Source organism: Sabethes cyaneus, chromosome 2, assembly GCF_943734655.1.
Source record: "Sabethes cyaneus chromosome 2, idSabCyanKW18_F2, whole genome shotgun sequence".
Lineage (NCBI taxonomy): Eukaryota > Metazoa > Arthropoda > Insecta > Diptera > Culicidae > Sabethes > Sabethes cyaneus.
The window spans coordinates 101,300,217-101,326,312 of NC_071354.1; the positions used below are offsets into that span (position 1 = coordinate 101,300,217).

Consider the following 26,096-nt stretch of genomic DNA (forward strand, 5'->3'; position numbering starts at 1 on the left):
GACGTCGATAATGTCTGAAAAGTGCCGACCATCTATCAGAACGTGGTCGATTTGTGATTCTGTCTGGTTGGGTGATCTCCAGGTGTACCGATGGTAGAGGTTATGCTGGAAGAAGGTACTACGTATGGCCATGTTCTTGGAGGCGGCGAAGTCGACAAGTCTTAGGCCGTTTTCGTTCGTTTGCGGGTGAGCGCTGAACCGTCCAATCACCGGTTTGAATTCCTCCTCCTGACCAACCTGAGCATTACAGTCCCCGATGATAATTTTGACATCATGTCTTGGGCAGCGGTCGTATTCACGCTCCAACTGCGCGTAGAATTCGTCTTTGTCATCATCGGTACTTCCGAGGTGAGGGCTGTGCACGTTAATTATGCTTATATTGAAGAATCGGCCCTTTATTCTTAATCTGCACATTCGGGGGTTGATCGGCCACCACCCGATCACCCGCTTCTGCATCTCGCCCATCACTATAAAAGCTGTGCCCAGCTCGTGTGTATTGCCGCAGCTCTGGTAGATGGCATGACCATCTCTATACGTACGTACCATCGTTCCTTTCCAGCATACCTCCTGCAGCGCTACGATGTCGAACTTGCGGCTCTTCACTTCTTTAGAAAGCACGTGGGTACTTCCGAGGAAATTTAGAGACCGACAGTTCCATGTTCCTAATTTCCAATCGTTAGTCCGTTTTCGTCGCCTGGGTCTTTGCCGATTGTTCCGATTAGAGTTATTATTATTACTTACGGAGTCCATTGCTTTGGTTTTTTTAGTGGTTCAGGCTTGCAAAGCCCGCAACCAACCCCACAGTATCGCCGGAGGGCCAACGTAGCTCGAAGGAGCCCTCCCCCCTGTCAGCATACGACCTTGGTTTCCACCGGGGTTGGTTACCCGATCTCCACCCGAGGTTGCTCGTATCCCGGCTGGTACCACGAGGAGGTTGGGGTAGGAGTTGCTAGGTAAGAGGCTATGAACCACTGTGGGGTCTATTTTATGCCCAGTGCACAAGGCACCGATGGTACGCATTACCAAGCCATTTATCAGCCAATTTACAAAGCCATTTGCCCGGCGATAGAATATCTCTCGATACCGATACTCTATCCGGCCGCTTCAGTTGCTTGTGCTGTACGCAACTCGCTGTTGCCTAGTCGTACTCATTTCTCCATTCTCGTTGCAGCTTCGACAGAAGTTAATTTCACCGTGCTTTCTGTTCACCCATTTGGTGTTAATCTATGGATCCATCTACCGTTCGCCGCCTTGTCAAACTGTGGCTGTCACTTAACCATTGAGACCAGTCGCACCCAGGGTCATTAAATGTGCTGGTTGGTGCCAAAAATTTGAAGCCATTTGCCTTTTTTGCGATTTTTTATTCGTACCCAAGCACCAAAGAGAAATGCTAGTACAACGAAAACATCTTTTGTTCTACGTGTCGCACACCCTTCGGAATGGTAGAGAATTTCTCACCGCTCTTGGAACACATTTTTTTGTATTCTCTTTTGTTATTGCGCACGTAAGCACAACATACAGATTTCCCCCAAACCACGTGGTTTGAAATAAGAATATTCTCTATAATGACTACTTTGAGTAATTTCACACAGGCAGTTATTGCCATGTACCACATTCAAAAATGAAACCGAACTCTACTGCATCTATTCTTAGCAGATCCTAAAAGTAATGTTCAACAGAAAAATAGTGCAAAAATTAAATAGTTTTCAATACATAGATACTAAATCAGAACCGCATCAATAATTATACCTTATTCTCTATCGCTTGTCCATACTATTCTAACTACAACTGTAAGCAAAAAGCGACGAATGCATGTCATTTCTATACGACATTTTTTGTGACTGGTCAACTCATGTAAGAAAATATTTACTTATTATCATGAACGTATTTGGACTACTCCCGACACTTTCAAGAGATAGGCACTGATACAGGTACAGTACAGAGCAATGATATTGTTTGAGAGTCTTACATGACACTGCATGCTGGTAAATGTATAGAAAAAATGTAACTGTTTCAGTCCCTGCTCGCACCAGTTTCCTAATGTCTCTGATTTCCCTCCCCCTGTAACACCTACTATCCTCCTCCAAAGTTATACCGATGGAATCACTCCGGCATGACGCACACTGCCTCTGACAAGATAATCCTTTACCTACTTCGATGGCCATGAGTTTGAATGTACTGTCCGGCTTCGCTTGATTACGCTTAATTTTTTGATCTGCAATCCAAGCGGGACCGCCATACCTTAGTATCGACGAGGATACACTGACCAGCAGACGTCTTCTACTGCTTCTTAGCCCAAAATTGTTCAGCATTAGCCTAGCTAACGCGTTGATGACCTTCGCCGCCTTCTCACAAGCGCCTACTCAACATAGCCATTGAAACTCAGCTGGTCGTCAAACACCACTTCGGGTATTTCAACAATCGTTGCGAGATTATTACATACTCTCCGACGGAAATTTGTGCCTGCTGCCATGCTTTACACCTACTAACCGTTACTACTTCCGTCTTGTGGTGGGTTAACTGGAGTGTCACTATGTTTCCAGTTTGCTATCTTGTTTATGGCCTCAGTAGCCAGCATTTTCACCTCTTGCAGCGATTCACCTCTGATCGTTAGCACTACATCGCCTGCAAAGTCAACAATCTCGACACATTTCGGCGGCTTTAATGTTAACAGGTCGTTGTACATTCGATTCCAAAGCGTTGGACCAAGGTTGGAACCGTGAGGAACTTCCGCCGTGATTCTGATGGACTTTTGTCCTTCTGATGTATCGTAAACCAGCACCTGATTTTAGAAATAGCTCCTACCAATTCTGCATAGGTAGTCGGGAACCCTCATTCTGTGCAGTGCTACGGCAATGGCTTTCAACCGGGCACTGTTAAAGGCGTTCTTGATATCTATCGTTATCACGGCGCAGTAACGGTCTCCCCGCCGCTTCTGCATCGACGGTTTCTCGGCTCTCTCAATTCCACTGTGGACTTTCCTTTCCGAAAACCTAATTGTTTGTCCGACAGTCCGTACTCGCTCTCCGTATATCTCGTCAATCTGTTAAGGATGACTATCTCTAGGAATTGACCGAGCATGTCCAACTAACATATAGGCCTATACGAAGCCGGATCTTCCGATAGTGTTCCTGGTTTAGGTTACCACATCAGCTTCTGTGCCTTCCATCGGACTGGAAAGTGGCTACCCTCCAGACATTTTTGCATCACCAGCCTAAATATGTCCGGAAAAATAAACTGGCCATACCATTTAACTCTTTCATACCAAATAAGTTTTCCCAATCAAAGTTCATTAAATACTGTGAGAACAAGTCAATATATATTTTGCGATAATTCAATTACACAGGTCTGCAAAAATAAAAATTTTTTTCAAATGCATGAGATATTTTAGGTGAATCATATGTTTTTTGGGATACTGAATCCAAAACTGATTTCCGTTTTTCTCCATCACGTACATATTTTTTGCAAATTATACTTCTTATATGGAAAAGTCACAAATTAGACGGAAAAATTATTATCACAGATTCGTATTAAAAATCCTAAATAAAATCTTTTTCTGTTATTTCAGTAAATTTTTACTTAATAAATACAGGAAAAATACTGAACTGAAATTTTTATCTTTATTCATTTTTTTGTCCTTCAACACGGGGTCATGTACTCAGGTACGCTCACTTACGCAAATTCAACTGCTGTACCTCACAGAAGCAAAATCTATAAAAGATATGTAAGAAGCATTTGTGGAGCTGAATATAGTCTACAATTTTCTTGAATAGAGTAATGCATTATTTTTTCCATTTATAATAAAGACGGCCTTTAAGGCTTGTTTTATAAATAGAACGTTTGTTTGAGCTAAGGATAAAGTTGCAATAATATTACCACGTAAATACAAAAGTAATGGAGTACTCAATTCAGAAAGATTGTAGATTGCATTCAGTTCTACAAATATTTCATACCTGACTTTTATCAAATTTGCTTCTATAAGGCAGTACAGTCGACTGAGCGCAAGTGGGTGTATTTGAGCGCACCAAATTTGCTTTAAAATAATATTCTCCATAGTTTCTCCATCGTATTGGTTTTCTTCCAAAACATGGAAGGGTTTACATTAATAAATACAATTCTGATGTACAAATCAATTTTCAATGTAATTTATATCCGGGATATTTCTGGCATTTTTATGTCAAAAACCAACTTTCAAGATTATTCAACAAGTATTACATGAACACGTGACGTGATGGACAATTTTTATTATTTTTCCTGAATTCAGTGTACAAAAATCTATAAGAATCAGTTGAAAAATACTATGTAGTTTTTTTGATGCAGACCTGTGTTATCGGTGTTCAATTTCGGGTGGCAAGTGCTTCTCGCCCAAGTAACAATTTGGGTTTTATTCTACTCTTATGATGGTATTTAAGACTAAAATTGGTCATGAAGGCCACCATAAGAGTATAATAAAACTCAAGTTGTTACTTGGGCGGGACAATCATTAATAACTGGTGACGATATCAGCAACGAGGGATGATGAGTGTCGCTCCAGGTTGGCTTGTTGGAGACCTGACTCTGGCGAATTAATTTGCGGTCTAATAAAATGTCCGTTAGATGCTGAAAATTTTATCTTTCAACTTTTAAAATTAAAATTTATAACTTCGCTGAACATTACTTGGTTTTATCTTAATATTTGAGCAGCCACCCCTCTAGGTAGGGAAAAATTATCGCGCACATGATTGTTAAATTGCATGATGTGATAACCTTATTGTGTACGATTGTATGGCATAACTAATTCCCATGGTTAATTCCATCCCTTGATTTAAGTAAAATAATTAAAGTTTTTTAGTTTTACACAAACAAAAAATTGTATTTTTGTAAAGTTTGAATAAAGGCTATGACACCATATTATAACTGATTTCAAGTTTCCTTTCAAAAGAAAAAAAAACTTTGATGATTCTCTTCAATCATTCATATGTAATCCCCTCTAAGGTCGACATCATTTTTAGCTCCGCAAAATTCACTAAAATGGTCGTAACTTTTTTATCTTCCAATATTTTTTCACCAAATTTGCGGGATTTCCCGAAAATCTTTTCTATTTTCATAATATCTATAGATAATGGCCATATGTCTTATGACCCCGGAGTTCCTTGGGGGACCGCGACATGGCTTTTTTAGATAAAGTTACCAAATATTTAAAATTTGATTGGCAACTTTATCTAAAAAAGTCATGTCGCGGTCCCCCAAGGAACTCCGGAATAACTCCGGGGCCATAAGATATATGGCCATTATGAAAATAGGAAAGATTTTCGGGAAATCCCCCAATTTTGGTGAAAAAATATTGAAAGATAAAAAAGTTACGACCATTTTAGTGAATTTTGCGCAGCTAAAAATGATGTAGACCTTAGAGGGGATAATATCGGTTGAAAACTGGACCTTCTGGGGAGAACGAATGTAGCTGCTAAGGTCCTACTAGGGTGACCTGAAGAAGGCAAGCAATTACTTAGAATGACTGCCGCCGTTATTCACAATAGCTCAATTTTCTTCTCTGGTTTCGTAAGAAGGTATAAGGAAAAATGATGTGTCAAAAAGGCTGGGATTTTTTCTTAGCATGTATCGTTAGTAATGTAGGTACCTACTTGTCTATTCCACGGTGGCTAATTTCAAATGTAGTTTTGAAGTAATAACACAGCCCACGACGACGACAAACTGATATAATCGGTGTTTTCTGCCAAACATTATAAACAGTGGCAATCAGAGAAGTAACAGAAAAGACAATTGTACTTCTCTAATGCTCTTAAGTCGGCAGCGTTAGTTTTTTATGTTTACTGCTTCATTGCGGTATGGCAACGAATTGGCTAGAAGGGAGATTTTTTTTCTACGTTTATCTATTTTTCTCTATGGCATGTCTCGGAAGTCACCATTTTGAACGACTCAGGCGTGAAGAACCATGACTTTTTCTCACCCCATGCATCAAGTTAACAACCTCTGGCAATCCATCTAGATTGCTGAACAGGCTCGCACGAAGATTGGAGAAAGGGGTGCGAACAGGTACATCATTCGTTCATTCTTAGCTCGTGAAAGGAAATGGGTTTATCGTGTTTACAAATTGAAAATAAGTATTCAGCCTCTCGACGGACGGCGAGGGTACGGGATAAGCGCATATTTACATTGGATATTGTTTTATCAATGTAAGTGGCAGAAGAGACTAACGAATGTATATTACTAGAAAATACAGAAATCATTGTACCGCGTCCCACGTGAGAAGCGATATGAACGTTTAATTAACACGGAGAAACATTTACTGATTGCTAGTGATCTGTTGTGGTACAATCCATGTGGTTTCTGCAGTTCGCACTTCAATAGTTGCTATTTCGCCGTTTAAGGGCGTGGGCGCTTCCGGTTATAACTGTTTTAAATTCCTTCAACCAACCAACAATGTTGCTCTACAATATATCCTCACAACCACAACTATACAATTTTAGGCTATTATAATTATAAAAAATAAGTTATTTGTTATAATTTTTTTCTGAAAAAAAAACAAAGAATAATGCTTGAAGTTGTAGAATATTGAACGGAACTGATGCTCAGTCGTTTATATACCACTATAAACAAACATAAAAAGTAAATTGTTTTCTGTTACTCCTAACATTTATAGCCATTCGTATTGTCAGAGTACTGCACGCGAGCCACGCTCAAAGCGGCCATAAAAATGCTAAAATAAGTTCGAATATGCACAACATATTTGAACAACCACCAAAGAGTATTGTTGTGCTGTGCTCCGAAAAAGTTCGGAGTTGGGATCATCAAGAAACAGAGATCTTCATCCCGACGTCGCTCAAACACAAACACATCGCTTACACTAAATTCAGATTTTTTTTTAGCTAAAATCCAAACTTTTGTAGTTTAATAGGCTTCTTACTCTCCTGATAGGGTTGCCAACGACTTTTGACTGGTGATAGACTCCGTCGTTCATCCGTCTGTACCGCGATGAAGTGCAGGCTTCATGGCAAAGACTCATATAATAGCCCCTCTACGACAACGTACCCTCTCATTACAACACCTCATTCCAGACACCGTATCCTTTCACTACAACATCACTACGATCGAGTTAATCACGAGTTAAAGCGGGTCACTCGTGTTTGTTTTCAGCGATATCAACGTAGGACTTAGAAGACACTCATGTTGCACCCCAAAGCTTCCTGGAAGTTTGTGAACGAGCAATGCAAGGAATGTGGGCTGTCCTCCTCTATGACGTATCGCGATGAAACTGCTTCAAATTCTACAGACATATGCCTCCATTGCCGCTACGCAACTGAAGTCCTCCTTCAATCCCGGGCCAGATGTAATTCCATTCACTTTCCTGAAAAAGGACATCTCTTGTTTGCTTAGACCACTGTAGCTCGTATTTCAGCAGTTCATCTCCAGTGCAGTGTTGAGAAATTCATAGCAGCAAAAAACTCAATGAGATTTCAAGCACATGAAATTTCAACTTTGATCACATGTGCCAAACTCACATATGAATTTCTCTCGCTATTATACGCGCTGTCTCTGTTGCTATGCGATGTGAACCAAATTCAGCTGTGAGCATATTGCTTAATTCTTCCATAGCTGGCATTTCATACAACGAACCAGAAAGCGAAAGAGAATATACCGTTAGAGGAAACATCAGTCCTTCGCGGGAATCGACATTTTCGTAACTAGAAAGTAAAAAGCCTAATTAATTCTTAAGCTGAACATGTAGGGTTTATTTCTAATTCCCGTCATAGTAAGGAAAGCCACTCTAATTTTCATCATTTCTTAGGTGAATTTAATGAATACTCCAAAAGCTCTGCTGCTGATTTGACTCAAACACACTTACCTTCCGATCCGTGCCCTTTGAATTCACTAAAAAGTGATTAATAAAGCATTTGATTGAAATTACGCAACTGACTTTATATCTTAAATTCGTCGTACCGTTTTAAAATCCGTCCATCAAAATTTTTCATTGTCCGAACTAAAAATCACAATAATGTTTACGAAGCTAGCGCGTATGTATTTTTGTAGAACAGCATGACAAATGTTATTCTGCAAAATTTCTGTAGGTTACGCAAGTTTTCCCGGCTGCAGAATAACAACAATGCGTTGCGTGAGTTATTTTCATTTATGAATGACGGAAACTGAAACGGTTACTCGATATTTTATTTTTCGTCGCCCGAAAAAACGTTGGAAATTCGCTGGGAATTCTTTAATGAAAAAAAGCATTTAATTTTTTCACATTGCAAGCAATATTTGAGCGCTGATCAGCATGGAAACCTCCCTGGACGATTCACTACTACGAATTTGCAGTGCCTTACTATGTACATCGTCGACAACATGTCTGCAATGACGCAAACCGACGTCATATGTACCGACCTGTCAGCCACCTTTGATAAGCTCAGCCACGTAATTGCAATCGCTAAACTCGAAAGACTTGGGACAAGCGGACCTGTCCTGCGATGGTTCCGTTCTTATCTAACTGATCATCGGCTGATGGTTGCTATCGGCGATTGCATATCCAATACATTCTGTGTTACCTCAAGTATTCCGCAGGGCAGTTATCTCGGACCGCTCATATTCCTACGCTATTGAACGTGTTGAACGTGAACCTTTTGCTTGAAGAACCACGATTATCATAGCCAATGACCTAATAATATTCTCCCATATCCGCTCAACTGAAGACTGCCTCGCACTCCAACACTAGCTGGATGTCTTCGCTATTTGGTGTACCTTAAACAGAAGGGTTATAAATCATCTGTTCAGCGTCGCTTTCTGCGTTTTGTTCCTCGAAACCCACCGGATATTAAATTGTTAGATTGAATTAAAACCGGTTAAATTAAAACCGGCTTGTTAGATCAACATCGTACCTCGAAGTTAGATGGGCAGTTCCGGCGCGTTCGGATGATTAAGATTTTTTGGCACGACGTTGACATCGTTAGCCTTAAGCCACTCCAGAACATCTTTCAAGTAATGGCACGAAGCTAAATACGGCTAAATAAACGTAGGACCATAGTGTCATCTCGGAAATGGAAGTACACGCTTTTGAAGGCATTCCATTAGGTTGGGCAGGTGTCCTTTAACTGTTCCAGTTGTCACGAATGGAGTGCTCCGCTTTTCACATGAGCAAATTGCAATCAAGCAAATCATGTATTTGTTGGCAAACTTTGACATTTTCTGCTTACCAACGTCCTTAGTGACGTCGGACAAGGCGAGCAGTGAAAAACTGGAACCCGAAAAGCTGCCGGAAGTCTGATTTCACGTAGGCTCCGCTATCGATAACGAGGCAATGTGATTTTTTTGGGTGTAGAGCTTCCGCGAACGTAGTTTCCCCACCGTTTTCTGCCATTCATCACGATTCAGCACCTTTTGGACTTTGTACGTGTGTGCTCTTAACGTTTTTTGTATGTTGCATGAAATATTGCACAATTTAGTGTTTTCGCCACATTTCTATCTGAACTGTTTGTATTCGACATGAAAGTTTGAACTACCCGCATGTGAATATTTTCTCACACTTTCAATAATGTACGGACATTCATTTTGGTCACTTTTTTACAAACACACCAATTTAAAATAAGACACACCGTAGATTGTACCGTTCCAGGCCTCCTGGTATCTCAGACCATAGCGTAGGATGGTCGGCTTCCCAGCCGAACATCCAAAGTAACGTGGGCGACGGCGGTTTGGAGGTCGGGGAGGAAGTGACGGTTACGAACGAGGAACTCATTGAGATCGCTAAATTCCTAAAGGTGAGCAAGGCACTGGGGCCAGACGGTATTCCGAATATAGCCATTAAAACGGCTATTCTAGAGGCTCCCGAATTATTCGGGGCAGTAATGAGTAGATGCCTGGAAGATGGCCACTTCCCAGACAGATGGAAGCGACAGAACCTGGTCTTATTTCCGAAGCCGGGAAAACCTCCTAGTGTCCCCTCGTCATATAGGCCGATCTGTCTGATCGATACTGCCGGCAAGGTACTGGAGAGGGTTATCCTTAACAGACTCGTATAGTACACGGAGTGTACAAACGGTCTGTCAAGGAACCAATTCGGCTTCAGAAAAGGCAAATCTACGGTGAATGCCATCTTGTCTGTCACTAAGACAGCCGAGGTGGCAATTCAACCCAAGAGGACAGGTATCCGTTATTGCGCAGTTGTCACGCTCGACGTGAGAAATGCGTTTAATAGCGCTAGCTGGGACTCCATAGCCAACTCGCTTCGGAACGTCCAAGTGCCGGTGTCGCTGTACAGAATTCTGGAAAATTATTTCCAGAATCGTGTGCTATGCTACAACACGGAGGAGGGTCAGAAGTGCGTTCCAATCACCGCAGGGGTTCCGCAAGGTTCCTTACTGGGCCCGGTGTTGTGGAACGTCATGTATGACGAGGTGTTGAAGCTAAAATTCCCGGTAGGGGTGGTGGTTGTCGGCTTTGCGGACGATATCACCTTGGAAGTCTACGGTGAATCTATCCGAGAGGTTGAGTTGACGGCTGCCCACTCTATAAGCATTGTTGAAGATTGGATGCGATCCAGGAAACTGGAGCTAGCGCATCATAAAACGGAGGTTATCGTGGTGAACAACCGCAAGTCGGTGCAGCAAGCAAATATCAGCGTCGTGGACTGCACTATTTCGTCAACGCGGTCCTCACAACTCGTGGGAGTCATGGTCGACGACAAGCTCAAGTTCGGGAGCCACGTCGACTATGTCTGCAAGAAGGTTTTCACAGCTATTTCGGCATTGTCTCGTATGATGTCTAATAGCTCTGCGGTATATGGCAGCAAGCGAAGGCTTTTAGCCAACGTGGTCCAGTCCATACTCAGGTATGGCGGACCGGTGTGGTCATCGGCGTTAGGTACCAAAAGCTATCTAGCCAAGCTGGAAAGCACCTATCGTCTCATGTGCTTAAGAGTGGCGAGTGCGTATCGCACAGTTTCACATGACGCAATCTGCTTCTTAGCGGGTATGATGTCTATTGGTATCATCATTAGCGAGGACGTAGAGTGCTTCAACCAACGTGGAACTAGAGGCATACGGAGTACCACAAGATCGGCCTCGATGATCACATGGCAGCGGGCATGGTCTGATTCCACAAAAGGCCGGTGGACACATCGACTTATCCCGGAACTATCCGGATGGGTCAACAGGCGCCACGGCGAAGTCAACTTCCACCTGACACAGATTCTGTCAAGGCATGGTTGTTTTAGACAGTATCTGCACAAGCTTGGGCATGCGGAGTCCCCCGCGTGTCCCGAATGCGTGGACGTTGAGGAAACTGCAGAACATGCTTTCTTCACATGCCCTCGTTTCGCGGGCGTGAGAAGCAACATGATTGCAGTGAGCGAACAGGACACTACTCCGGATAACTTAGTTCAAAGGGGATGTGTTCTAGCTCGGACGTCTGGGGAGCGGTCAATGCGGCTGCTACCCAGATCGTACTTGAGCTACGAAACCGTTGGAAAGCCGATCAACGGCGAATAAACAGCCTAACTACCATAGTCCAGTAGTTATCTAAGAGTGTGCGTAAAGCACAATAGCCCCTCCCTGAAGTTATACCGATAAGGTGGTGCCAGGGGGATTGAGGCTGGAGACTCGAGTAGGATTTTACGCTTCTTAGGGGGGTCGGGATACCAAACCCCACTCCCTGAGTTGTCTTCTCAGGTGTCTGATAGCAGCTTTCCCTACTCGTTAAATAATAAAAAAGGCCTCCTGGTACGTTGAGAGAGATCCGCATTTTTGAAGTATATGCAGATGCACTAAATTTGTTTGTGTCGCTGTTTCTCCGACAAAATACTCAACGTGTAGTGTTCTGTTCAATGTTGCGAATCGAGCGAGAATCGCGAAAGAGTATGAGACACATAGCATTCAACGCTTACACCGCACACGCAGACGTAAAAGAAACAGCCGCCGGACACTGTGTGCAGACATTCTGCTACCCACACACTCGCGCACGTCGCATCGTCCACCTGCATAGCTTCTTTCCGAGTCAAAAAACTCATGGGGAATCAGCTGCACATGAGACTGGGTGCGCGCTGGGATACAAATTTTGCATTATTTTTTCTTCATCATCTTCGCCCTCGATTCTACTTATGCCGGCGTGTTCGTTAGAATGAGTATGCGTGTGTGAGAAAATTAGACCACACGAGTGTGGGCTTCGCAACACTGGTTCTGCTCACCTTTCTCCACCTTCGTCCACCTTGCTTTCTTGGTCGCTATAAGGTTAAATATATACAGCGTCTGTCCGCAACTTTTTGCCCAAGATACATACATGCGCTGGTTCGAGAGGAATTCTCTATTTCATGTACATTGTGTCCAAACATCGTTCGTTCCACTATGCCTGTACCGTTAACTTTATTCCGTGTTACTTTCTATATTACTACTAGTACATAATTTGCAGCATGTTACTTTTCTATGGCCACTGGCCCTAGTCTGACACCCGAGACACCGCATTTCAAAAATTAATCGCTTGCTCTAGGTCAGATGCTGTTGTACACCGCTCCCAACATGGGAAGATAGCTACGTAGAATTTTGTCTCAGTTTAGTTGGTCATGCTCTGGGACCGGTAGGGGCCACCATGGTTTAGAATTTTAGATTGAAATAGCTTACATTGGCCCTACAATCACTGACGAATTCATACGACGCGTCGTATTCCACTTTTAATCACATGAGAACTCGCATGTAAAGCGATCACTTGCTTACAAACGAACGAATGCTTATGAATGCTTGAACAAGAAATTAAATACGGAATTTGAATAAAGGAAAGTCGAAACTTGTTGTTTTACTTGTTGTCTTGTTGAAACAGTTTTTTTATTCTAACAGTTACGAACCTTTGCGAGTTCAGAAATAGATACTGATGAAGCCTGTAAGTCGTAGATTACAAAAATTATTAAATAAACGAAGAAGTGGATAAGAGAACCACTACAAATTGAATTTTTCATGCGTTGCATGTGCATTGTAGTGTATAATTATCAGAAAATTTAGAACATTTTTAAAGAAAAGAACATTTTTGATAGGTTGAAGCTAAATGCTGATATAGAATTACGGGTATGGAGAGGTCACCCGTTTTATCCTTTTGGAAAATATGCACGTACAGTATCGTGGCTACACAATTTAACTACTACTTATCGCTAGCTTTAAGTCTTAAAAATAGATATAAGATACCTTGCAACAGCTTCAGATTCTCCCATGTGAATCATAAATGGTATCTTCGTCACTGGAACTGCTGCTGGAACGCTGGAAGACCGCACACAACGAATGCCTAGCATTTCCACCAGCACCAGGCTGCGGCGGCGGCGAATGTATTTGCATGCCTATTCCTCTTCGCTGCCCACGAAACTGACTCGCATCCATGGGCCTAAGATTTTAATGGGAGTCGATGATCGTGGCATGCCTCGGCTTAATTAGACGGGCTCGCTCAAGACATAAACGTTTTAGTTGTTCTTCGGTTTTCACCTGCACTGTTTCCCTGCTAGTAATTGCGACTGGATTTTTCACGGGTATCATACCAAATTACCTCTCTAGAACAAATTTCGAATGATGTATAAAACAAACGAAACAGTACTGTTGAAACATAATCGTTAAACTCTTGTTCCGATCATTAATTAGGGCCAAGCTGAAAAGAAAATTAGCTTGCCGATGGTTTCCGTGTAATTCTTTTTTTTTCCTTCTAAAAAAACATGATTACGCAGTGTATCTTTACGATCAACAAATGATCTATTATGATAATTCTCATACGTTTGTTTGTTCTTTTATTTGCAGGAAGGAGACGGATAAGTTATCGGTTACGAAGGCTATCCAACCTGTTTTTTCCCTACGTTGCAATTTTCCTAATATTAAGTACAGTCTGCAGAGTAACAGGTGAGTTTCGCTTATTTATACGTTAAAAATTTCAAAACATGACCTGTACTTTTCGTGGCAGTTTTTCTTTATCTAAATCCCTACTATTTAATTTTCCATTGGTCGACCGACAGCACTACTAGTGGATTATATGCCTGTAAGACACACAAACAATGGTTCGGTGGTGCACTCTTATTATTATTATCAGGTGCGTTTGTCAAGTGATATAAACACTCAACAACTACATAGCGGTAGCGTACTGGGAATGAAAATTTATGGCTTTATGCACAATTAATTTCCATCCTCATTGCGTTGAAGTTGACACTTACGAACAACCGTGAATTAACCGCAGATTGCACTAAACCGAAAAGACCGCCACTTGGGATGCAATTTTCTCCTCATGAGTACCCTACACGCACCATGATTGCTCGTATATGGTGGTAATACTTTTATTCCTCAAAGTTCCCGTTTGCTCTTTCGCACGGCAGCGCCATTTGCATGGAGCGGTTTGGCGACAAGGAAAGGAACTTTCAATTATATTCCACTTCCACTCTGGGGGCAATATTTCACGTTACTGTCTGCAGCCGTTTCTTGGCGGCAAAACCAGGAAAATCCAAATAACACGGAGTGAAGTGCCTAAGTACGCTCGGCTTGTAGTTGCATTATGCAGTATAATTTTATTTTCTATATATGAGCTGTTGGTTGCTGAAAAAGACTTTGGGTTTTTACCGTTTCATGGTTCTCAACTTCCCAACGAAGGCAGTGTGTCCTGTTTTTGGTTCGGGAGTTTGCCGCTATGCGGTTGAAGAATGCGCCGCGACGCTCTGCAGGAAACGTCTCTATCGTGCCGGGCGGGTTTTTCTTTGATTATTTTCCGTACGTAGAGAAAAACGTGTTTCACTTTTCTTGCTTGCTCTTCGACAACCGAAAAGCCAGAAAACCCGCCCGCGAAAAGCTGTAGTCAGTTCGTAATACAGACGGAAATATGCAAATTATCCTTCTGCTACTGCTGCTGCCGCTGGAATGAATATATTGCACTTGAAATTGTTGTATACCTTTGTAGGTCACCGCAGTGTAGTTTAGTTTTTCTTTCTAGGCTTTTATAAAATCTATTTTATTTTTACGAATAAATAAAATATATTTTGAATAGTAGTTATACAGAATGAATTTGCAATTTTATTCAATCCAAAGTTGAAAGTTCACGCATTACAAAACGAAACAAACGGAACGCACTGTGCAGTGTATTTCGTGCACGGACCTGTATTTTTAGCGTTATAGTTTAATTTCTCTTACAATTAAGCGATCATTACATCACTCGTTGCATCCGTAATTCGATAAATTGCAGCAAAAATAATGAACTGTTACGTCACTCATCTCCATCTGCAGAATAGAACTTTCCCCCGGAGAAACAATTACTTCCCAGTACAGTGGCACTGCGCTCTCGACGGAGTCAGTGTGTGCGATCAGTTTCTCAAAAGCAATTGACCGGCCAGGTCGGAAAGAGAAACACAAAAATTACAGCACATGATGGAAACGAACAAAAAAATAAAAATGGAAAATAAAATCATCCATCTTTAATAAACAATCATAACGGGTGTTACGTTTATAGGCCTGTGTGCTCTATTTTCCCAAAGCTGGCTTTTTTTTCGTTGCTCCCTCGCGCGATGAACATTCGGTCGGATCAGATGAATTGAGCAGCAAAGAGCTGCAAAGCTGGAAAAACACGCGGGACGAAGAAAAACCAACAACTTTCGAACTGAAATGCAGGAAGAAACATTGCGTATTGCAAGAGCATAAAACGATGACGACGACGACGACGACGGTCTGAACTATGATATCGAATTCCGGAAAAACCTTGCCTAATCCACCCAACGATGCGAGCCATATTGCAAGACAAGAACATGCCAATATGCGGCTTTTTAGTAAGTTTAGTTTTTATTTAAATCTTCTTTTATTCCAGCCAAATAGCCTTCAGTTATGTTTCGGTTTAAAATAGAGTTGCTTGTTAAACAACAGAAGCAAAAGTATATAAGTAACCGACTTTCATTCCGATGATGGTTCTTTTGTACCCTACCGCCTTGAGCACAACGCAAACTGCGCAAGAGACTTTTTTTAACGGTGTTGATGAGATGTGAAAATTGTACCTTGACGTTCGGATAGCGTAACATACAAAAAAAACTAAACCACAATTGGTAATAGGCATCGATATAAGCGTGAATAAGGGAAAAGTAGTTGTTTCATCTAGTTGATGTACGTACACAACCATCAGCGGCGGCGGCGGGTTCACTGCTTGTACCCGTTGCATAGGCCCTTTGCGTGGTGACAACGTGAGAAACGCGTTCAAGCGCGGCCGGATCAACAACGTTTTACTCTTGTTCGCTGTTTTGTGTACCGAGGCAAGAACGCGGCACAGTTCTTGTGGATCAATGGCTATTCCGGACGAATGGACGAATGAAGGAACGAAGGCATTCATTCAAGACGAGCACAGACGTGAGAGCGGTATGATTTTCTCGTGTTTTATTTTATTGGATGCGCGTCTCATCCGTCCACGGCACGGGCACTGTGGCCGACTGCAGGCGGCAGACGGCAGCCAAACCAAGCAGCAACTTTTCTACACCACGCCGCAAGTGTTGTGGGTCTAACAACAACTGGATCCGTTCATTCCTTTTTTTTCGAAAAGCCGAACATCTGCTTCTATTTGTTGTGACTTCTCGGACGCATTTCCACATTATGAAATTAATCTGTTAATCTTTCTCTGCTGTTCGTATATATGTAAAAACTGACACCGTTTTTCAAGAACAGTTGTCTTGAATAGTGACGTGTTTGCTTACGCCCTCCGGATGCCCGCTCGTGCTCGTGCAGTCGAAATCAAGCCATGAAAACATAGTTGATAATGTATGATCGTTATTACTTTTTTTAGATTTTTAGTTCAATGTTTATTTTTTATTGAAGGTGATGTTGAATGTATTAGAAATTTTGTATATGTCTTTAGTACACCAGTGTGTGTGTGTGTGTGTGTGTGTGTGTGTGTGTGTGTGTGTGTGTGTGTGTGTGTGTGTGTGTGTGTGTGTGTGTGTGTGTGTGTGTGTGTGTGTGTGTGTGTGTGTGTGTGTGTGTGTGTGTGTGTGTGTGTGTGTGTGTGTGTGTGTGTGTGTGTGTGTGTGTGTGTGTGTGTGTGTGTGTGTGTGTGTGTGTGTGTGTGTGTGTGTGTGTGTGTGTGTGTGTGTGTGTGTGTGTGTGTGTGTGTGTGTGTGTGTGTGTGTGTGTGTGTGTGCGTGTGTGTGTGTGTGTGCGTGCGTGTGCGTGTGTGTGTGTGTGTGTGTGTGTGTGTATGTGTGTGTGTGTGTGTGTGTGTGTGCGCGCGCGTGTGTTTGTGTGTGTGTGTGTGTGCGTGCGTGCGTGTGTATGTGTATGTGTGTGTGTGTGTGTGTGTGTGTGTGTGTGTGTCTGTGTCTACAATCCATCGCTCACTGACCGGCAGCGCTTTTATGTAAAAAAATTACTTGCATCCAGAAAGTTTGTTTCTGTAAATGCAAATTATTTTTGTCCTGGAGATGGAAGGTGATAGCTCTATTGTTCATCCAGCGACCCATTCCTAGAATACCTGGATATACACGTACATTCCGAGGTCGCCTTCATAAACAATAAGCCCCGCATGGATATTTTTACATATCCATACTTCCAGAATAATTTTCATTATTCTGGCACGTATTTAGTTAAACAAAATCATAATTGCAAAATTGCAATAAAAGAATAATTGCTACCGTAGCACCAACTACACGTCAAATGAAACCACTTTTCGTCAATAAATATCGAAAATCATTTTCGATAATTGGCATCTGGAAGAACTTTATCGGGGTTTATCAGGTTTAGGCTAATCTCAAGATTTTAGTCTTGACCTTGGAATGAGGTCATACATATATTAATATTTTTTTTTTTTTTTTTTTTGAAACGATGGTTCTACAATTGATGAAGGGACGGTAGGGGAAAGAAATGAAAATTTTTTGGTGAAGGAGGGGGAAGAGCGGAAAGGAAGGGGGGGAGGTTATTGGTAGCTATGCTTGACAAGTAGTCATTTTGACTCCTACCTTTTGTCCAATGCTGGAAGGTGCATGAGTCGAACCATGCTGTAATCTGAGATTATAACCGGATTCGAACCCACAACACCCTCCAGGGCATGTGGTTCGCTGGTGTTGTGGGTTCGAATCCGGTTATAATCTCAGATTACAGCATGGTTCGACTCATGCACCTTCCAGCATTGGACAAAAGGTAGGAGTCAAAATGACTACTTGTCAAGCATAGCTACCAATAACCCCCCCCCTTCCTTTCCGCTCTTCCCCCTCCTTCACCAAAAAATTTTCATTTCTTTCCCCTACCGTCCCTTCATCAATTGTAGAACCATCGTTTCAAAAAAAAAAAAAAAAATATTAATTTATCAGGTTTGTTTTGTTTCCATGACATGTGTTTGGAAACTACTTTAACTTTGAAAATGTATACTTATCTCTTGCCAATCGACATGATCAGCATACTACAGGAAAGAACAAACACTAAACAGTACACTCGCGCAAACTATATCAATAAATACTATGATTTGACACTGAAAATTTCTAGAAAAACGGAGCGTTCGAATGAAAACAAACAACCGGAACCGTGCTCCCAGACTCCTCAAAATATACGTCAAGGTCATGTGTTATCTCGAAAAAAAACTCAGCTTCCAGTCGATAGTAACACGTAGATCGCGTACAGAATTGACAAGATCCAGACAATCCAGACAAGAAATAACAAACTACAAATTTGATCCTATTTTATATTGATGAAGAGAAACAGTGTTGCAGCGTCTGTAGGAAATTGCCTTGTATTTTTTACTGTTCACAGGCAACGGGAATAACACGACAAATGTTTAGATCGTCGGCAAAAAGAATTTCGATGACAAGCCGTTAATATAGATTAAAAAGATGAGAGAGCCAAGCATACTACCTTGGGGTACACCAGACGATATGCAAAATATTCTCGAGTGCAAGGAGTTCGCTGGCTGGTAAACGGCTGAATAATGCGTACCGTCGGTGCCTTGTGCACGTGTAGGCATAAAATAGACCCTACAGTGGTTCATAGCCTCTTATTCAGCAACTCCTATTCCTACCGCCTCGTGGTACCAGCCGGGATACGAGCAACTTTGGTGGAGATCGGGTAACCAACCCCGGTGGAAGCCAAGGTCGTATGCTGACAGGAAAGGAGGGCTCTTTCGAGCTTCGTTGGCCCTCCGGCGAAACAGGGGGTTGGTGTAGCAGGCTTTGCAAGCCGTCACCACGAAAAATATTAAAGCATGGAACGAAGAACAAATATATTCTTACTGGAACAATCGGAATAGACCCACGCGACGAAAAAGGACTATGGATTGGAAACTCGGGACGTGGAACTGCCGATCTCTCAACTTCCAAGGGAGCACTCGAGTGCTCTCCGACGTATTGAAGAGCCGCAAGTTCGACGTCGTAGCGCTGCAGGAGGTGTGCTGGAAGAGCTCAACGGTACGTACGTTCAGAGATGGACATACCATCTACCAGAGCTGCGGCAACACACACGAGCTGGGTACAGCTTTCATAGTGATGGGCGAGATGCGGAAACGGGTGATTGGGTGGTGGCCAATCAATCCTCGAATGTGCAGGTTGAGAATCAAGGGCCGATTCTTCAACATAAGCATCATCAACGTGCACAGCCCTCACCTCAGAAGTACCGATTACGACAAGGATGAATTCTACGCGCAGTTGGAGAGTGAATACGACCGCTGCCCAAAACATGATATCGAGATCGTCATCGGGGATTTCAATGCTCAGGTCGGCCAGGAGGAGGAATACAAACCGGTGATTGGAAGGTTCAGTGCACACCAGCGAACCAATGAAATGGGCCTAAGACTTATCGACTTTGCCGCCTCCAAGAATATGGCCGTACGTAGTACCTTTTTCCAGCACAGAATCCACCATAAGTACACCTGGAGGTCACCAAATCAGACAGAATCACAGATCGACCACGTTTTGATCGACAGTCGGCACTTCTCAGACATTATCGACGTCAGATCCTATCGAAGCGCTAATGTTGACTCGGACCACTACCTAGTGATGGTTAAGATGCGCCCAAGACTCTCCGTTGTGAACAACATTCGGTACCGACGCCAGCCTCGGTTAGATCTCGCGCGGCTGAAGCAGCCAGACGTCGCCGCAAACTACGCGCATTCACTCGAAGCTGCACTGCCGGAAGAGGACGAGCTGGACGAAGCCCCTCTCGAGGACTGTTGGAACACTATCAAAACAGCCATCAGCAGTGTAGCGGAGAGCTCCATCGGGCATGTGGCCCGGAATCAGCGGAATGATTGGTTTGACGATGAATGTAGGAGGGTGATGGATGAGGAGAACGCTGCGCGGGCGGCCAAGATGCGCAGTGCCACACGTCAGAACGTGGAAAGACACAAACAGAAGAAGATGCAGCGAAACCAAATCTTTCGGGAGAAAAAGCGCAACCTGAAAGAGCAGGAATATGCGGAGTTGGAGCGGCTGCATCGTTCTCAGGAAACGCGGAAGTTCTACCAGAAACTGAACGGATCCCGCAAAGGCTTTGTGCCGCGAGCCGAAATGTGTCGGGATAAAACTGGCAGTATTCTGACGGACGATCGTGAGGTGACGGATAGGTGGAAGCAGCACTTCGACGAACACCTGAATGGCGCCCAGGCGGAAAACCATGGCGGCGGGGAAAGCGATTTCGACGGTGCAGCAAACGGGGAAGAGGTGCCAGCCCCAACGATAGGCGAAGTTAAGGAGGCCATCATGCAGCTAAAGAACAACAAGTCAGCTGGAAAAGATGGCATCGGAGCGGAGCTTATTAAAATGGGACCAGAAAAGCTGGCCGTTTGTCTACACCGACTAATTGTTAGAATTTGGGATACGGAACAGCTACCGGAGGAGTGGAAAGATGGGGTTATCTGCCCGATCTACAAAAAGGGCGACAAGTTGGACTGTGAGAACTATCGAGCGATCACCGTTCTCAATGCCGCTTATAAAGTGCTGTCCCAAATCATTTTTCGCCGTCTATCACCAATTGCGAATAGATTTGTGGGAACTTATCAAGCCGGCTTCGTCGAAGGTCGGTCTACAACGGATCAAATATTTACACTGCGGCAAATCCTCCAAAAGGGCCGTGAATACAGAGTTCCCACGCATCATTTATTCGTTGACTTCAAAGCCGCATATGATACCATCGACCGGAAAGAGCTATGGAAAATCATGGACGAGAACAGCTTCCCCAGGAAGCTCATCAAACTGATTAAATCTACGATGGATGGTACGCAGTGCTGTGTTCGGATTTCGGGTGGATTGTCAAGTTCATTCGAATCACACAGAGGGCTTCGTCAAGGTGAAGGTCTTTCATGCCTGCTGTTCAACATAGCGCTACAAGGTGTTATGAACCGAGCGGATATCAACACGCGGGGCACGATATTCAACAAATCTAGTCAATTCGTCTGCTTTGCCGATGACATGGATATTATCGGTAGAACATCTATGGCTGTGGCTGAACAGTACACCAGACTAAAGCGCGAAGCAGAAAAGATTGGGTTAAAGGTAAATACGTCTAAAACAAAGTACATGCTGGCCAGCGGTACTGAGGCCGAACGACACCGCTTGGGCAGTAGTATATTGATCGACGGCGATGAGTTTGAGGTATTCGATGAATTTGTCTACCTTGGCTCACTGGTAACGGCGGACAATGATACCAGCCGTGAGATTCGGAGGCGTATTATCAGCGGAAGTCGTGCTTACTATGGGCTCCACAAGCAATTGCGGTCGAGCAGACTAAGTCCCCGTACAAAGTGCACCCTGTACAAGACGCTTATTAGACCGGTTGTTCTCTACGGGCATGAAACATGGACAATGCTCGAGGAGGACCTGCGAGTGCTCGGAGTTTTCGAACGACGAGTGCTAAGAACGATCTTCGGCGGCGTACAGGAGAACGGAGTATGGAGGCGGAGGATGAACCATGAACTCGCACAGCTCTATGGCGAACCCAGTATCCAGAAGGTGGCTAAAGCTGGACGGATGCGATGGGCAGGGCATGTTGCAAGAATGCCGGACAACTACCCTGCAAAGATGGTGTTCGCCTCAAATCCGGTAGGAACAAGACGACCAGGAGCGCAGCGAGCAAGATGGTTAGACCAGGTGGAGCGAGATCTGGCGGAGAGTACTCGGTGTCCGAGGAATTGGAGAGCGGTAGCCCTCAACCGAGTTACATGGAGAAATTTTGTTCAACAGGCTTTGTCTTAGGACGGCAAGCCACCTAAGTAAGTAAGTAAGTAAGTAAGGAGTTCGCTTTTACAAAGGCTTTACGGTATGACGAGTATGTGCTTTAATTCTGTGAATTATGATGGAAATCTGTTGTGATTTAATTTGTTATTGATGAGATTGTATGCTGACTGTAAGGGATGATCGGTGCAACTGCTCTGTAGAATATTCTGTTGATCAGTTTTTCAAATACTTTACTCAGGTAGCAAAGTATGGATATACCCCGACAGTTGATTAACGAATTAAGACGTTCGGACTTGTGATTTGGAACGATGGATGACACTTTCCATGTAGCTGGGATTATTTTTCCTGAACCGAGTGGTTAAAAACAGCAGCAATAGGTAATGCAGGCGGAACGGCACATGACATCAAAATAATAGGAGGTAGACCGTCTGTTCCGGGTCCTTTCGTTTAGTCGAGATCTTCTGGGGCTTACTGAACTTTGTCCACAGAAAACTGTATAAGTGGCTGATTGATATTTCGGAACGGAATGTGTACAAAGGAGTTTTGCTGCTGTACGGGTGATGCTTTACTAAATACTCTCTCAAAAATGGGTACCGTCGTCGGTAGCATAGAACCGGTCTCCAATCAAGTCGATCTTGGACTATTCGTCGCCAATCTCCCAGTCGTCTCAGATGCCGCAAATCAGTTTCGACCTGGTCGAGCTATCTTGCACGTTATTCCTGGTGCCGGTGAGGTTGTTAAAAAAAGGTGTTTTCGACATGTTAGGCCCGGCATCTAGCTTTCAGCAGATGTACGATGGGAATTTCTCCATGCAGTGCCTATAGCTCGTGATTCATGCGCCTTCGCCACTCTCCACTTTCGCTTTATACTCCTCCATATATCATCCACAGCACCTTCCGCTCGAACACGGCAAGGGCGCATATGTCCTCCGTGAGCAGCATCACGACTTGAAGTCCATAAAAAACAGCCGGTCTAATAAAAGTTGTGTACATTGGCAGATTCGTACGGTGGCGTAAATTTCTTGATCGTAGTGTTTTGCGGTTGGGGAAAAATAAATGCTTAACTGAAAATTCTTGATATTTGGCCAAAAATATAGACCTAGCGAAGATGAGAGTCGACCTCACAGCTCTCAAACCCTAGTCGAGTGTGTTGTTTAACCAATTACATTACTAAGCTTAGTTAAACTTCTTCGTCGCCGTCAACGGTTACCGGTCATCGTGCCTGTCGTGTGATCACCCGCGTCGAAGTTGTCCAGAGTTGTCCCGCGTGGAGTTGTCTAGAAAACCGTGTTCATGCATCATCGTACACTGCTTTGAAATTAGTAAACATGTGATTCGTGGGTGCTACATGCGCGTTTCGGGGGCACTCTTGAGTTCTTCCAAATCGCACAAAGGGTTGCAGGACTGTCTTGTATGTTATTCAATATCACTATTGAAGGTGTGATCCGGTGAGCGGGCATCAAAACGAGAGGAACGATCTTCAGCAACAGTAGACAATTCCTACCCTTCGCAGATGACCTCAGCATCATTACTAGAAACCTTGGGACGGCGGAGGAAATCTACACCAGACTAAAAAGGGAGGCTAAGAGGATTTGGGCGAAAACCAAATATATGGTAGGAAGAGGCTCCAGAGAATGCAACGTTTGCTTTCCACGGACAGTGACTATTGACGACGGTCACGGACAGTGACTATTGATGCCGATGGTTGATGAATTCGTATATTTCGGATCTCTGGTCATCAGCCTCCCAGTTGGCTCCGAGGTATGACGCTGGTCTAATAAGCCAGTCGTATGTTCGAATCTCGACTGGGAGAGGCTGGTAGAGTCAATAGGATCGTAGCAACTAGCCCTGCAATTGTCCTGCACTCTAACAGCTGGCTGCGAAGTCTGTCGTATAAAAACAGAAGGTCAAGTTTCGATAACGGAATGTAGCACCTAGGCCTTGCTTTGCTTTGCTTTTTTGGTCACCACCGACAATAATACGAATAAGGAGTAGACTAATCTCATGTTTTTAGTCTTGACCTTGAAATGCGGTCATACATATATATTAATATTTTATTTTTGAAACGATGGTTCTACAATTGATGAAAGGACAGTAGGGGAAAGGAATGAAAAATTTTTGGTGAAGGAGGGGGAAGAGCGGAAAGGTGAGGAGGGGGGCTATTGGTAGCTACGCTTAACAAGTAGTCGTTTTGACTCCTACCTTTGATCAATTGTAGAACCATCGTTTCGAGTAAGGAGATTCAACGACACATTCAAGGTGGAAGTCGAGCCTACTTTTCCCTCCGCAAGACGCTTTGATCAAGGAGTATACGCCGCCGTACAAAGCTGACGACGTACAAAACGCTGACAGTAACTTGAGACAGTAACTTTGCTTGCGGAAGACATACATGCACTTGTCATATTCGCGAAACGTGTTGCGGACTATTTTTGGGCGTGTGCAAACGGATAGCGGAGAATGGCGTTGGCGTATGAACCACGAGTTGCAGGCACTACTTGGAGAAATTCCCATCGTACACCTGTCGAAAGTTGGGACGGCTATAGTGGGCCGGCCACGTCGCAAAGATGTCGGACGACTGTGCAGTGAAATCCGTTCAAAAACCGGCACCAGGAATAAAGGAGCTCGACGTGCTAGATGTTTTGGCCAGGTTGAAGCTGACTTGCGTGTGTCGAGACGCGCAACGAATCCCAGGACGTATCCCGACGAGTATCCCAGGACCGAGTACAGTGAAGAGAAATTCTTGATACGACAAGAGCCACTCTCATTCTTGGCTGGTAGAAGAAGTAGAAGATTAAGAAGGATGCGTTGTACAACTGATCACCCGTTCTGTAGAAGGGACAAACCGATCCTTCCATCCATTCTTCCGATAGCTTCTTCTCCGCCCAAATCTTTGAAATAACCCAGTCTAGAACCGTTGTCAGCGTTTCTCGGCTATGTTAACAAAGCTCTGCCGGTAGGCGGTCCTTACCTCCGGCTTTGTTGGTCTTCAGCAACCCAATTTTTCTTTTGACTTCTTGGAGATCAGTATTGAGAATGAGGACATCATTATCTTTCATGAGCACTCCTAGGTTAACTTTCAATTATCGAATTGTGTCAAAATACCCCGGCATATCGGTAAATGCAAGATCCAAGAGTAGCATTCCTGTTGATAAAATGATCAATCTATCTAAAGTTATGGGCAAGCATTGCATCTGTTAAGCTCAATTTCAGTAGAAGCATGCAGACTACGATTTCTTCGAGCTCATACCAATCCTCAAGAATAATGGACTCGCATTTCATAACGTTATTGATTGCAATCAATACTCCATCGCTCCATGAGAGATTGCTGGTCAATTGATTACGATCACAAGGGAATAGACCGTGGTCAGAAGATATTTCGTTTTAGTCGATATCAGCCATGAAAACCGTTATAAGAGTACAATAAAACTTACATTGCTGCTTGAGTACTGTATAAACTGTGCAAAGGGAGTTTTTGACTCCGTCCTGCGTAACCACATGGTGTGCCGGAATGACTGTTGCATGCTGGCGGGAATAATTCGATTGCTGTGGGGCAATTGGAGTTTCCAGAAGCTAATTTGTTGCGTTCTAGCGTCCAGCTGCATAATGCTGGAGTGTCGACGGTGTTCGCAGGAACTAGGGTTCCACTCTTAACAATTTCGTGGTGTGGCAGAATATATCAAGACCTCCGATGGCGCCCAATAAGTATTTTGTATTATTTTCAAACTCCCTAAAAGATATCTCATGTCACCAGCTGTCCGGATCAAGCGCATTGCTTTGATATGTCTAATCTTCACCCGTTTTAAACGATATAAAGTTCATGGTTTTTAAATCCGCATCATTTTTAGCAATTGGATCGAAGAACCCATAAATGCTTCACACTGCAAGCATTGTTTGACGTCTTTACACTAGAATGAATTCTAGACAGGTAAGACTAGAATGTTTACTCCGGGAAGAAACAGTAGCCATGGCTTTAGACATGG

The 26,096-nt window shown here is 43.5% G+C and overlaps 1 protein-coding gene across 1 annotated transcript in view; it reads left to right on the forward strand.

Annotated features, from left to right (window-relative positions):
• LOC128735032 (uncharacterized) overlaps positions 1 to 26,096 on the forward strand; it is a 128,741-nt gene that overhangs the window by 34,789 nt on the left and 67,856 nt on the right. Inside the window, exon 2 of the mRNA XM_053829491.1 lies at positions 13,752 to 13,850. Within this exon, the coding sequence (XP_053685466.1) occupies positions 13,752 to 13,850 (99 nt within the window). The remainder of the gene's footprint in view (positions 1 to 13,751; positions 13,851 to 26,096) is intronic.